We start from the raw sequence: 16,119 nt of genomic DNA, 5'->3' as shown, positions 1-16,119 counted from the left end.
CCCAATCTGTTTAAAAAGGGTTTGACTTCGGTTCCAGAGCTTTCAAATGGATTACCCACCGACCGATTCGCGTTACCTTTAAGAGCGTACATAAGTGAAACGGCAAATAATTTTCAACTGTATGTAGAACGAAATTACGGCCGCTTTGTCATTCGGAGAGCGATAGTCGAGGCGTCTGCACGTCGATTCATTTTGTCATGGCGTCGGATGAAAATTTTCTTAAATCGTGTAAAGATGACTAAAAAACTTTACGTATGTACTTAAAAAAAAAAAACATGTCAATGAATATACTATTATTATTACGAATATAATAATAAACATAACATAAAAAGGACGCATGTTGAACTTTTATGACAAATTATATTTCGTTCGGCTTCCGTCATTTGCACCCGCGACCCGCATTCCGCGCATCGCCTAGTCACGATCTTTTTAGACCATGCATCAGCTGAGGTATAGCCTTAATGACATCTTTTATGTGCTTCCCGATCGCTTTTACTTTACTTTATCAGTCACCATACTCAATAATATGAATAGCCAGTCACACATCTCTTTGTAAAGTAACAAAAGTGTACTCAATTCGAATGTCAATATTAATGTACAATACACTAAGTAGGTATATTGTGTGAAACTAGAATTAAATTGAAGAATGATATTGATTGTAATGTAAAGCTGATAGTTTATGTATTAAAATAAAACGCAATATATAATACGTATTCTGCCTAATTTAAATACCATCATGACCAGTTTCGTCAGCTTAAGGCATAAAGCCCATTGACGCAGCGAGTGCGGCGCTCGCGCAAAATTTCTACAAGTGGCGCGTAAATTATCAAAAATACAACGTAATCAAATACGCCAGCGCCCACTGGACTTGACGATGCCTTGCGCCCCGCTTGCCGCATGAGTCACCGTTTTTCGCTTCTCGGCGATACGATTTAATGAAAATACAAAGAAGTCCATTCATTGAACACGGCTACCAAAATTACGCTGCTCGAGGCGTCGTCGATCGACGGGCGAAAAGCAATTATTTAATAACAGGGAACTCTTTGTTCCGTATCCTATATTTCGCTGGTTGAATAATGTCGTCGTAAATATTAATTACAAGCCCCGAAATAATATAATATTTTTATTGCTTTGTTATGAGACACTGTAAAAATAATTATTTTGTGCTGCTTGAGCCGCTTATTACATAGGTGAAGGGTAATGCGCGGGAAGAGACGTGTGATTATGGTTATGAATAAACACTGCATTCGCCGACTTCGCCCGCTCGACGCGTTCTATGAGCACTATCGCTAACAGGAGATTGTCAACTGATAACCGAACTACATAGAAATTTTATTGATGTTACAGTCAATGCGTTAGTTTTTATGATGATTATGAGAATTTTTTTTTGAACTATTATTATTATTGGCACTAATTTTATATAGCCCGAAATAAATAGGTAAATTAAAATAATTGTTATCATGTGTTCCACATTCATTTCAAAACATATCTAACTACATTTAAAAAAAAATATTGGATGCTCAATTTTGCGCCATTGGTTGGAAGGATGGAAGTAGTATAATATTTTATTTTAATTAATATAAAAGTACTTTCCAACAAGAATTGATAATGAAAGCAAGAGGGTAACTCTATCCTGAAATACGTAAGTAGTGGCGCTGTCACACGAAGCACATGAGTGCATATGTATATTTAAAATATCCGCATTTTCACAAGCCAAGTGTAAAAAAATCAATTAAAGTTACTCAAGTATACAAATAAGATACAGTGTAAAGAAATATGATAATAAAACTATTGCTGTGTTTGTTACACTCAATGGTGGTATATTCCTGTGCAAACCTATCATTGGTTCGGGCCTCGACGAGTTTAAAGCTGCCACAGTGTATAACGCGGTTCAATTGGCCTTAAGATCAAAGTAAACAATGTTCGCAAGGTATTTTTATTTCTGAAATCAAATTAATTTGAACGTGACAGGTGCTATGTGCTACCTGTTCAGGGGTTGGGTTGGGCATCTCACCGCGTCATCACGTAATAATACGTGTAGCCATTTGCATCAAGTAGGTACCCACTTATATCCGCAGCATGTGGTTCGAATCTTTAATTTTTAAATTCGGGTACATACGACCGGAAGATTGAGTTTATTTGGTATTCGAAACTCCGACGAGTACCATTAAAAAACGTTTCCGAAACGACACAGGGGTCCTTTTGTCCGGTCTTACAATGTTTTTTTAATGCAAGGCAGTTGAATATATTTTTTAAGTCAGTATTATCTAATTGTGTATAGTTTACATGCATCTAATTGTTAATTTTTTCTGAATTAAATAATTTCTGATTAAATAATTGATTCACTAATAGTACTTATGTGTACGTGTTGGTAATTTTATTAGTTTTTTTTTGTGAATTTGATAAATTAATGTAGGAAGTCAAGTAAGTGAATAATATTAATTAGGAAATCACTGATATGGAAATAAATTTAATATCTAATTGCATGGGAGATAATTTTATCGCTCTTGTGAGTAACTGTAGGCAAACATTGAATCCTATTGTCGAATATTGAACGGCTCGGCGGTCGATAAAATGTAATAATCAAAATAAGGCAATGCGCTAAGAATAAATATTGCTTATTATCTCGTTATAATACAGTTTCAAATTTATGTGATATAATATCATAATTGGAATGTGTACCTACATACGTTTTGCAATAAAAATGTTAGCCCTATTATTTTCTGTAATTTGTTTTCAAAATTTCACTTTCCTCCAAAATACAGTTTCAAATTTATGTGATATAATATCATAATTGGAATGTGCACCTACATACGTTTTGCAATAAAAATGTTAGCCCTATTATTTTTTGTAATTTGTTTTCAAAATTTCACTTCCCTCCATTTTCGTAAGTGAATAGCAAGCTGTCACTTTTATTTTTAGTATGGTTTTTCGTCTGGATTTTAGGACTTGAAGGTGGACAATTAACACACCGGAATAATGATGGAAACGACGAGTTTATTTGATGTTAATTTATACTAGATTACTACATTTTATATAATTTATTTTATACGTAGCGCGAGCAAACAGTGTTTTCTGTCTGGTAGCCGGCCTCGTTCTGCCGCGGCCAAACAAAACAAAAACGGCCGTTTGCGAACCAACACAATGCGGAGTTCCCCAATATGAAATTTCGCCGGCAACCACATACAACGTTGCCGGTTTATTAATACTTATTTTCGTAATTAGCCCATTATTTGTTGGTTTGATATCGATTTGGGCCTCTCCAGATTCACAGAGACATCCCCAAATAGGGACCATTTGGGAATGTAACAGTACTCATCAGAATACCGGGACTTCTGTAAATATCAATGAAAATTATTGCTCATTATTCGAAAGGTATAATGTGTAACAGTGGCGAAGGGTGCCTGTTGAAGGTAGACTGTGATAGGTAACTGAAAAAAAGTCCTATGACAGCTATAGTTTTAGAACTTGAATTTTGATCATTTTATTCAGTATGTTAGAATAGAACTCGAGATAAAAAATTCTAATGTCACTATAGCTGAGCATTTTGACTGCGAAACCATTTAGTATAAACCATATTGTAGAAACATAGTTATTTACAAAAATTACAGCGCTGTAAGCACGTTAGGCTAAAATACCCACAGCCTCAGGTCACGTGATAGTATCTATGACACTGGTTTTTGTATTGTGTGTGGGTGTATGTTTTATTTAATATTTGTGTAATCGTATGTATGTGTTGTATGCGTTAAATGTTAGAAATCACTTGTAGTCTTTTTTGATTGTATCTGTGTCATGTGCATGTTGGTTTGGTTAGGCAAACGGATAATTAATTTATAATACGTACCCACACACAGATGTCGTTAGCAAATTTGTATTTGTTTTATGAATATAAAATAATGAAGTTATTGTTTAAATTAGTTAATATATGCAATTAAAGATAAGTAGGTAAGTAGTAGTAGGCTAATGGTAGCCTAGTATGGAGTATTCGCCACTGATGTGTAATAATATGTTGATTGCAAGTATGTGTATTAATAATTTGTATATTTTATTTTTGTTGCAGGAGTAACAATGCGAGAAAAGAAAGGAGGTGCCATGAGTAAAATGCAGAAACTCAAAAAGCGGTTATCGCTCAGTTTTGGTAGATTATGTAAGTAACCAAATATTTTTTATCTATTAACCTAATCTACACTGTAAAGAGTTACAGTCATATAAAAACACCACGTTCCAGGTTCCTGTCCCATTTTATCTTGCAATGCATCTGGTTCTTTATTATGAAATGTTGGGATAATAATTACTATTATGAAAAAGCTGCGCCAAGATACATCCCTAATCCCAATGCGATCACATGCTTTGTTTTGTGAGTGGAATGAAATCAAAGAGAAATAATTACAAGATATAAAGAACCTTTTTTATACAACGTTTTTGAATTTTCTGTTGAATTATTATGCTCAATATGCTCAAACTTGTACTTGATATGAAGTAAATAAAAAACAAATATAGAATACTGAAATGTCAATTTGACATTTCATTTTGATTTCCATAGTAAACGCACGTATATATTAATAATTTAGTTGCTAGGACCACCTCCTTAGCAACCAATAATAGTCTTTTACTTTTTACGGATTTTTCTGAAATAACTTTCCATACAAAACAGAATTAACTGAAAATGAATTCAATTCTGTTTAAAGGTGGCTAAAAGTATTAAAAGAATGCACTGGCATCGTGTTCATATATATTCTAAAAGTTTCAAATGTCTAGCTAGTCGGGAAGTTAGTTCAAAATCGATTGGAAGATTTGTACTGGACAAACAACCACCGGACAAACTAGAATACGAGCTAATAAAAACGTTGTAAAATAAAAAAAAATATACATCAAGTATGTATTAACGAAAATTCTAATTGTCGTAATTCGTGTATCTACTAAGCATTTCAACATGCGTTTAATCAATTAATTTTAACCAGAAGGCGAAGAACAAAAAACGGAATAATTGAATAAGGGAACAGAACAAGGGATGCGATGTAATGATGTTTACTTAAAGCCTTAAATGGAAATGATTAGGATATCTGCATAGTTCGAAGAGGAATGATTGCTGCGAAAATGTAGAATGTAGACTTTTGCACGTTTAGTTTTGGTCGTAAAATTCTGTCTAAATAGATTAGGCAAACCATTATCTACTTCTTATTTTTTAATAAAATTATATAGGTTTGCGCTGTATATTCTTCGATAAGTAAAAAGATTTTTTTGAACGCCGCAAATTGGTTTGAACTTTGGAAGAGTCGAATAAAGTTTAATTAAGTTTTGAAAGCCTCTCTTTGCCCATAATTTTTTCTTATTACTTCTGGAAAATTGCGGCCATCTTTGAAATAATCTGAACGACAAGAGACAGAATTGAAAAAAAGTTTTCTTTATTTCTTATTTTATGATGGTCTTTTAACATTGAATTTAATATCGTGCGTCCAATAATCCATTAGTGCTGTCAAGAGTTTAGTAGTAGGAAATTTGTTAGGAACAATCGAAGAGGATATTTCCTGGACGACTTCCTGGCAGTCACCAGGCTGATCCGGAAGACCCTACGGTGGGTTGATGCTCTGCCAGTGAATGATTTTTTTAGCCTAACAGTGGAATTGGATTTTGTGTTGGTGTTTATTTTCGTGTGTTTCATTTGTAATTTATACCGTGTCGCTATGAATACATTATAAACAGTAAAGGAAAACTAAATAAAATCAGATCGAATTGGACGCGAGCGTGTGAATGATAAAACATGAAGGTGTGATTAAATAAAATTTAAATTTAAACAAAATGAGACTATTGATTGCTCGTGTACAAAATCGACGAATACCATACATTTTATTACAAAGTTATACGCTTTGTGTCTGACGAATTAAGGGGGGTGTTATATGTATATAAAAATACCTAGGTATATGTGTAAGTATATAATAAAATGCTTTTTTCTCGACCATGTCCGATCCTAATAGGATCATATGGGCCTCCACAGAGTAGAGGTTTGTTTGTGAGAAATGGATGTCAGCCACTTGCTCAACCTATTAGGCCCATAACCTGACTCACACACAAATTGAAAAACAATATGTGTACTTGCCAGACCCAGGATTCGAACCTGGGCGCTATAGTCCAACGCTCAAGCCGCGCGGCCACACGCTACGCACGCACACATACGTCCACGTCCACGATCATGGTCATTGCGGCCACCGATGATTTCAATATGCAATCGTGATATTCATCACGCACTTAAAACGCATATCTAGAGTCTGTATTCTATAAGCTGGCGTTCACGTCACGTCGTTTGCGGATGGAAAGCATTGTGCCATCGCGTTTGACTGTTGCAAGTTTTCAATGGGAAGGTGCGAGAGGCAATGCAGTGCTAAATGCTGAAGCGGGGGGGGGGGGGACCGCACGCCAGCTTATAGAATACTGACTCTTGAATACCACGATTATATAAAATTAAATGATGAACATCGGTGGCTGCAATGACTCTGGTCGTGGTCGTGCTCGCATTAGTGCGTATCGCAAAATGCGGTGAATAAACTCAATAAAAAATATACGTCCACATTTGAATGTTTGTGTTTATATATAGGTTATAAAAAAATAATGTCAATTACTAGCAAAACAAAGGGGGCTGTGGTTATTAACCCCTTTGTATATAATATTGACTGCCATACAAAGTAACAATGATATTTCCCCGCCGTATTCGAATTATTTTTAGTTTAAAATCAAATGCCGCACCGCGAATTATAATATTTTAAAGATATATTTATTCTAATAATAGTATGGAGGTATGTATCATTAAAAGTTGCATCAGCGATTCTCAGTATTTATCGTTCATGGTGAGATGACAGCATTATCGAAATATTCAACAGTTGGGCGCCGCTTGCAACGTGTGGTGAGACGTTTGATTCATTTCTTTGAAATATGTAAGGTTTTTTTTATTCAGTTTAATAATATTCATATTATTTTGGAATCAAATTAAAAACGTCTAGGTAATGAAATGTTTAACAAAAATCAACAATTATATAGTAATTATTTTAAGTATGTACCTACTTAAATTTTGGAAAATGCAATACATTGTATTAGATAATATGATTTTAAAATAAGGGGAGAACTCACCTTGTGCAGATAACGACCTTGATGCACCTCAGCTATAGATATCTTATGCGCGTGTTCGTCCTTTTTTGTACCTATTCGCAATCAGACTGTTATAATAATATGATGCCTGTTATGTACAGATTTTAAACTAATAAACAACATACTAGATAATATTATATTGATAAAATGTTTTTCTGCGTAAACGGTAAGTAGGTACCTACCTACCTGAAATATTTTTCTAATTTTTATCGGTCTCTAGGTATAAAAAGGTTGGGGAGCACTGGTTTAGAATACCGAATGAAACTTTTTTTCATATTCTATAATATCGTCATAATAATCACGATATAACGATGAACCAAGAACATTTTTTACGTGAACAATGTTTTCGATCTGCGGCGGCCATTGCCACAATAATTAATTATAGTAGGTACCTATGTACTCTTAACTGAACATAACTTGTTATTAATATTGATCACTAGTGTGAACTTTCTTTAAAAGGTCTTTGTTATTTTCTAATCGCGTGGAAAATCACACTACAATTTAGTACACAATTAGTTTTGTAGCACAGTAAAGCTTTTAGAGTTGATTCAGTCATTCTACCTCTTGTTGATGTTATTCATTATTTGAATATCCTTTCAACAGGTGTATTTGTGGCTGGCAGGCTGAATATGTATAAATGAAACACCGACGCGAGTAAATTACCTACGTAATCTGGCAGAACTCAACTAAGGCCCGTTTCAGACGGGACACCAGTGTCGCGCTCGTATATTATAATATAGGAGGTCTTTGTATTCGAATAAAGGGGCCTTTGTATTATGTTTAAGAATGCCCCAGAGCTAATGAGACAACCCATAATTTCGTGTTATAAATTAGAACATAAAACTGGCTTCGGTAATAAAACCAAGTGTATCGGCGGCTTGAGAATGTAGTGGCCGACGGAAAAGTGTACCGGTCACGCGTTGACTCATTTGCTCTGGGTCGTTCATAAACATAATACAAAGGCCCCTTTATTCGAATACAAAGGCCTCCTTATTGTATACGAGCGCGACATCGGTGTCCCGTCTGAAACGGGCCTAAGATTCTGAATGCATGCGCGGCGGCTGCGTGTCTGACTTGTGATGCCGCGTACCTACTAGACCAGTGTTAATAAAGTCGGGTTTTCGTGTTACGTAATTGCCATTTTCGAAACTGCACTTTTTGACCAAATAACCAGGACAAACTGGCCGGGACCATACTTTCAAACCGGTACGTATGGTAAGCTTAGTAGTACTAGGTACTATAATAATTTTATGTTAGTCTGAATTAGTTTTCTGTTTGTTTTCGATTGTTATTATTAATTTGTTGGTACTTGCGGCTGAAGAATAACTCACTCTTCTTTCACAGAATTCACTGGGTTCATTGAATATTATATTGATGTTATAAAAACGGAAATTTCGAAAACAATGAAATAATGAGATATTATTTATTATAAACACAGTTAAATTTAGATGATATATGTACATGTTAACATTTAAACTATATTGGTATGATACCTACTTAAAAAACGGAAAATTAACAAATTCCTATAATTACGATATTGTACTTGGCATATTACATACCTATAGTATTACATTAAGTATAACATTTTTTGCCGATGGATACAAATTTATACAAAATTGGGTATGCTGTGTAGTTGTTAACGTTGTGAGAGTATCGTTCAAAATTCGGTAATATATTTTTGGTGCTACCATAATGGTTAGCTCTTCTTTAAGTAGCAGTCTTATTCGATATCATACCTGAGAATACATTGTTATAGTTCTCTATTTTAATTAATATAGTATTGCTAATGAGCACACGACAGTGGTAGGTGAGAAAACATCATCTGGAGATCAATCACACTGTGACCTTACGGCCAAGGCGTTTATACATTACTTAATTAGCTTCACTAGGTATCAACTCATTATTAGAGATATACACGTTATTCATCGAGTCAATCAGACTGACTTATAGATACTTGTATTTAAAACCCTGAGATTTGCCTACACCGTTGAATTTATTGTTTTTTCAATTCACCCCCTAATATTTTCACTTAATCAGAAAACGTTCAGGCAGTGGCGATTTTCTTTGACGCACATGACGCAGCCTATTACTTACGTATAAGATTTAAAAAGGGGCCTCCAAACAGTTCAGACCAGTCATGAAATTACTATCTACAGTATACCAAAATCCGAAAAACATGAGTATTTCTCATGACTTGGCTATAAAAAATATTACCCATAGCATAACAAAATACCTGCAACTACCATCAATGGGGCACATAACGTAACCACTCAGATAGAAATACTTGTATACAAAAAAATAAAACACTCATAATAAAAAATATTTTTAATTACAGGATGTGATTCTAGGAAAGAGATATATTGCTATGTTTAATTAATTAATTTTTTATCGTGTAGAGGAGCCTTAAAATTAGTGCGTCGGGTCTTGGAAGTCCCTAAACCTGCCACTTGGTTCAGGTATTTTATTCTTTGTTCAGAAATAAACGCGACCAAACCATATTTTAATTCATACTGAATACTGATATCATTTTCAATTTTATTATGAACGTTGTGTATCCATTTGATTTAATGAAACGTGATTCAGATTAACTAGGTACCTACCTATCTACCTTGGAGCACAAGAGGTTCGCTTCTGTGACTAATGCGGCCGGAATGGCCTCCAGATGGACCATATTTGAAATCCGGTCTGGGTATAGGTAGTAGGTATATCGTATTTACCCAGTGGCGGGCTTAGGGATGAGGAGGCCCGACGCAACGACTAATTTTGACCCCCTACCATAAAAAATAAATAAAAACAATACATCACATCCTTTATCTAAAAATAATTATTATGCACGACGACAATGCTGACACATAATAATCGTGGTTTATTTTGGTATTCAAGTAAGCATCTGTTTCAGTGGTTATGTTAAGGCAGTGGTCGGAAAACCGCGGCTCGCGAGCCACATACGGCTCTTTGGCCCCTTGAGTGTGGCTCTGCCACAAATTCATTCTGCCCTATTTGACATGGCTATAAAGAAGAAGCAAATAAAAATGGAAGACGAAACCCGTGAATTGAGTTGAATGGACCGAGACTTTCGCGTTAATCAAATCTTAAATGGCTTACCGACCTGTATTATTTGTCGGGAAAAATTGGCGCATAACAAGAAGTCAAATTTGGAAAGGCACTTTACAACTAGGTAAACACACCCTGTCACGTCATTTAGTATGAAATATCCTGTCGGTGATGCAAGAAGAAATCAGTTTAAGAACTTTAGAAGAGTCAAGAAAAATCAGTTTCTGTATTTAATTACTGAATACAATCTTCCAACAGTAAATTGAGAAGTCGTCTTATTGATGAGAACCTCGAATCGAGTTTAAAATTAAATACAACAATAAGCAAACCTGACTTACCCAAACTTTCCAAGCCAATGCAATGTCATTATTCACGTTGACTGTTTGTCAGTCATTATCATGATTTAATTTTATGGATATCATACCTACTTACAATTTAATTTTTATCAATAAATAAGATCATTATTACGTATGATATCAAGTTTTATTCAGTGTACCTATAGTTTAAAGACTTAAAACTTTAACTAAAGTTTATTAAGTTAATAAACAATGTACCGACATAATTATAATTTAAGAAATTTGGCTCTCCAAAGAAATCTCAATCGTTGTACTGTTGATATTTGGTTCTATTGACGAATGAGTTTGCCGACCACTGTGTTAAGGGGATGATATTTGCAGAGATTTTCTTATGCTTTGGGTGGGTAATATTTTTTACCAAAATTTGTGGAAAAACTCATGGTTTTAAAGTTGATATATACTTTTTTAAATTGTATTACCGTTTTAAACTGTTTGAAACCTACTTTTAAATATTCAGACGAATTAATTGCATCAAAGAAAATCGCCCTGTATTTATTTACGTAATATGTTTCAGATTTTTTATATTTTTATGTTTGATTTATTTGTCATTTAGGTACTATGCATGCCTCAGCCATGTATATTCTAATCTATCTATGAATTTAATTTTCAAATATACCTACCCCATTTTTCATATATATATATACCCCTCGGTCTCCTGGCTTCATGAAGTAACTCCACTCCGCAATAAAATTATGGCGTGAAACGTGGAAGTAGTGTTATAAAAATTTATGTCGTCATTTTCAGTAGACAGGTATATTAGCTTGATATTGAAAAAGTGAAATAAAGCAACTTTACTGTGAAAATTTGCTAACTCGGCTATTGTCTTGAAAATTGTGAAGATTGACTGGTTTTTCAATAATCCTTCAAGCAAAGCCATCAAAGAGCGGTTTTCACTTCTGGGCGAATAAAAAAAACTTTTTCTACCAGTCTTTACTGCCTGGAGTGTAATTTGGAAAGGTGGATTTTTTAAAGACGCCAGAGATTGAAAAATGATGAAACTCCAATAATGTTATTTATAATCTTCTTATGAGGTCGTTGAATTTTAGGCTGCTCGTACACGACAAAAACTTTTGGGTGCGATAGATCAGGTGTTCATTCTATTAACTGACGGGAGTATGGCTTTAGAAGCAACGAGGCACAGTATGGTAATCGACGGGTAACAAACTGCATGCATGTGTGTTACTAGGCAACAGTAATAATATGCGGTGTGCCGAACTGCTCGATGCGGACTTCACACTCCCCACAGCTAGCTGTTGGATCACCTACCATCCCTTGTCGATTACCTTACCGCGCCTCTTTGCCATCGGTATCCTCCGCAACCATTTTTTATGTGCAGACAGTCCGCGCAATGAAATCGAGCTTGCGACCTATTTCATCCACACGTGGTTGCTGTGAATGAGAAATCTCATTTAATGAAAATAATTCACGATGTTTACTTCCCTTCGTCAATTATTATTATTGCGTATTATTCTCGAAAATATTGTTTAGACTAAAATTGTTCATTGTGAAGTAGAATATAATTAATTTGATGTAATACAATACAATACAAAGTGTAATAATGCATTGTTTTATCTTAAACTTTCCGCCTAGCCTTTTCGCATTGAGCTGGCCAAGAATATTAAAAATATTTCTTTATAGCAAATTTGCCTCATTTGAAAGCCATCTATTTAATTTTCTTAAAAATATTGTATATATTGTATAATATATAACCAACAGCTGGACAAATGCAGTCATACAGTGGTACCTGGCGCAGTTTTCCTAAAACCAGCTTGATCGACGAACCAAGTTTTGCTGAAGTACATAGCGGCGAAGAACTAGGGACTGAGGTAGTGGAAACACCTATTGGGAGGCCTACTGATGTGTAGAGTGCTCAAGACAATGCCGACACCATTCACAATAATTTACAGTTGGGTGCATTTCGTGACAACCGAGTCATTGGGTCAAGGTGACCGGAGTTGGTGCAACGTGCAATCGATAAGGTTGCATAAAGGCATAGGCGAAAGGCTGCATTTTCATAACATTTATCTAAATCGAGTAAGTATATGGAAAATCTATCCTTTCAATAAATTGTATTCTCAGTTGATTCTTTTTTCTAAATTATTTCGTTAAAGCACTACGGTACAAAGTTGGCTCATCGGTCCTGTAACGCTACTCTATTATAATAGAAGTTGCTTTGGATATTCCTAGGTTATGGGGCATCTGAGCTTTAAGCTCTTATCGCCTTCATCTGAAGTGAATGGTCTGTGGTATAGGTTTGTATGAGTTTAATATGATTTAGAATAGAAGTATGAATCTGAATCTAAATTCATTTTATTCCGATATATTCCTAGTGTAGTGGATGACGGCTATGCGCAAACCGCGATACTACATACATAGTGGACGGAAGATGAGGTAGCATTGATATCAGTATTTATAGGAATATATGTTAAATGTATCACCAAACTTTGTCATATAGATTAAATTGCATACTTCCTGGTTCTGTATTTTTTTCTGTGGATAAGTATTAATTTATTGCAATATGTGTGTGATAATTATTTGATGTGGCACTTATTCATTTAAAAAATCACAAGTTTATATTATTATAATATAATCACCCCGTAAATGGCGATAGTAATAAAATTTTTTAAAAGAAAACCGGAAAACAAAATCGCAACGATATATCCACAAGTGACAAGTAACTTGTGGGTATTCACCACCTGGCATCTTATTTAGACGCGATCCATTCGGCAGTTTTGAACATTCAGTGTGGTACCGTCTCCATTCATGCAGTCAAGCCATCGTACCTTGAGTCTTTCATTCGAGTATTTTGTTATTAGAATTTTTAGGGACTACGTTTCCTCTCCCTACGTCTTACGACATGATCCGCAAATCTTAAGCGTTCCACCTTAACAAATGCTCCGACTTGTATGTCGTTCGCAGACAACATTTTCTTCTATATATTTAAAAATTGTTGTGATCTTTCTCTGAGATATATAAATATAAGTGTGACAACGTTCAATTTTCATGTACTTGTGACCACTATTCGAATTTTCTATGATTTTTATTTATCATTGTTGAGGATTGTGATCCCTTACCAATAAATCATAGGTATTTTGACAATTTTCTTAAAATAAACAATCGAAAGAATTGCATGTATTTTGATAGATTAACTTACTACCCAAACGATTCACGTTTTCTTTTTTTTGTTAAATTGAAAACATTCTGCATTATTATAGTAGCGTTAGCAGTTGGGATTATTTTTGTTTTGATTTTAGTTTCATAGTCATACACATTTATTAAATATTTGCCGCAAACGATTTGTACTAGCATCTTCAAACTAATTGAGTAGGTACCTAAAGTATTAATAGTCCAACTGACTTTGGTAGTCAATTAAATTGTCATCAGTCCTCACCTCTGTCAAGTTTTTTGTTCTACTACTTATTTTATTATGACGTGTAGTAGTCAGTATCGGTGTTAATAATGTTGTTTTAACACGGGTTTATGTTTGCGTATGGTATCGTAACCACTTGAAGTTATAAATTATTGTCTAATATTAATAACAACAATGTGTTAACATCCCATAAAATATCCAACAACATTGCTGAAGAAATTCATTTCGATATCGAATATAAAATTTGACACTTTCAAGCACTGCGGATTACACTAACAATATCGGCTTCTAAGGTGCCAATTATTGCTGTTTTATCAGCATAACGCAGTGACTTCATGTAGCCTACAGAAAATAATCCAGAGGTGTCAAATCGCATGACCTTGGGGGGCCAACAATATGAAGGTCCGTTTTCCGAAATCAACCTATTGCCAAATTTTGATTCTAATAAGTCGATGTTTGCGGTCGCCGTATGGCGCGTAGCGCCATCCTGTTGAAACCACATCTAGTTCAGATCAATGTCATCTATATTAAAAAAAAGACCGTACCGTAAGCTTCGGCCTCATTTTTCAAGAAATAATATCCGATGATGCCACCAGCATATAAACCGCACCAAGCAGTGCATTTTTATGGATAATGGAGTCTATGGTTTCTTCTGGATTAGTCTCACTCCATATGCGGCAATTTTGCTTACTATTTAAAAAACACGTTTAATCAAAAAGAGCGTCATCGCAACACAATTTTCCGGTAAAACAACGTCTATTGCACTAACTGACAACTGATTTTCCAAGTAAATTTGGTTAATTTGGTAGCGTTGTTCAAGCGTGACTCTATTTATGATGATTTGGTCAAACTATACTGAACCTAAATCTCAAAAAGTGAGCGCAGTATCGCAACTCGGTTTGACAGTAGTTAACCTTTTTATAAATTCTGGAAAAACCATCCGTTAAAGTGGGGCCACACCGGCAACAAGTCGCGCGACAACTCGTTAAATTTTACGATAATTATCATAATTGCTTAAGAAATTTTACCATAATTATCATGCTTATCGTAAAATTTAACGAGTTGTCGCGCGACTTGTTTTCAGTGTGGCCCCACTTTTAGGTTCATAGTTATTTCCCCGCTGATAGAGATGTCACCATAGAGTTTTCAATACGATATGATCATTTTTGTAAAAGAGAAGCTTACACCAATTACTATCTGATATATTTTTTACCATGCTATTAAGTTTGTCGAAAATATCTCAATAGGTATCTAGATACCTACTCCTTATTTTCCATTAATTTCCTACATTCTCGTTCTTATATTTTTTGATTGTGAATTTGCTTTTCTTTTCTCTTGCCCTCATCACTTGTCTTTCTATAATTTAAAAATCATTTTATAAGTAACTATATTATTTAAATGTTAATATTGTCGATAAAGCCATCGCAGTCTGTTATTTCCAACAATGTTATAGGCCAGGCATTGCGATAATATGGTAGTATTGACGTCTATTCAAGGCTTCGGCTTCCGGAGTCGTTCTTCAGTCAGATAGTGTCACGATTTCGACTTGATTGAATAAACAGAATTTACTTATATAATATATATTTACATAAATTATACTATTCTTTGGATAATTATGAAAGAAATACGTCCATGTTACAGTGGCGAAGGGTGCCTGTTGAAGGAAGGTAGGCTGTGGTAGGTAACTGAAAAAAACGACACAGGACACGTCATATTTATGCGTCTATAAAACTTCAGTATTTTATTGATACAATGTGTTGAACACAAAATATTATATTTAACTTTTTTATAAAAGATATTTCACTAAAAGACAACATGTACTTACTAAAAGAGATTTATTAAAAAAAAAACTTGTGAATTATTCGTTGAATTAAAAAAAAACAGTTAAAATTTGTCGCAATTAAGTATGACGCCTATATCATGGTGGTCCATGTGTACGGGCGCGTAATCAGAGAGATGTAGGTTCGATTCCTGCTGGGTGTCGAAAAAAAAATCGTATTTTTTCGGTTAGGTACCTACATGTTCAAACAGGCGCGTTAACATGATCTTACTCCCTACTTCGCCAATTTATGGCTACGGCCGTATGTTGTAGCTTAACCACTGGGAAATGCCAATAGAAATGGCGTATTTCAAAAACCACTACCTTATTCTTAGGTCAATAATTATTATAAAACTATCATTATTCGTAGGATGTTTACA

The 16,119-nt window shown here is 34.6% G+C and overlaps 1 protein-coding gene across 7 annotated transcripts in view; it reads left to right on the top strand.

Annotated features, from left to right (window-relative positions):
- Positions 1-16,119, top strand: part of Eip63E (cyclin dependent kinase Eip63E) — a 573,562-nt gene that overhangs the window by 63,386 nt on the left and 494,057 nt on the right. For all 7 annotated transcript variants that reach the window (XM_085960003.1, XM_085960000.1, XM_085960006.1 and 4 more), the window contains one exon: positions 4,061-4,147. In XM_085960003.1, coding sequence (XP_085816129.1) covers positions 4,061-4,147 — 87 coding nt within the window. The remainder of the gene's footprint in view (positions 1-4,060; positions 4,148-16,119) is intronic.

The sequence above is a fragment of the Rhyacophila brunnea genome, unplaced genomic scaffold (genome assembly GCF_057557595.1).
Source record: "Rhyacophila brunnea isolate RB1 unplaced genomic scaffold, BYU_Rbru_1.0 scaffold_9, whole genome shotgun sequence".
Lineage (NCBI taxonomy): Eukaryota > Metazoa > Arthropoda > Insecta > Trichoptera > Rhyacophilidae > Rhyacophila > Rhyacophila brunnea.
The sequence above is the reverse complement of the archived record's forward strand: the minus strand, read 5'-3'. Positions and strand labels throughout refer to the sequence as shown.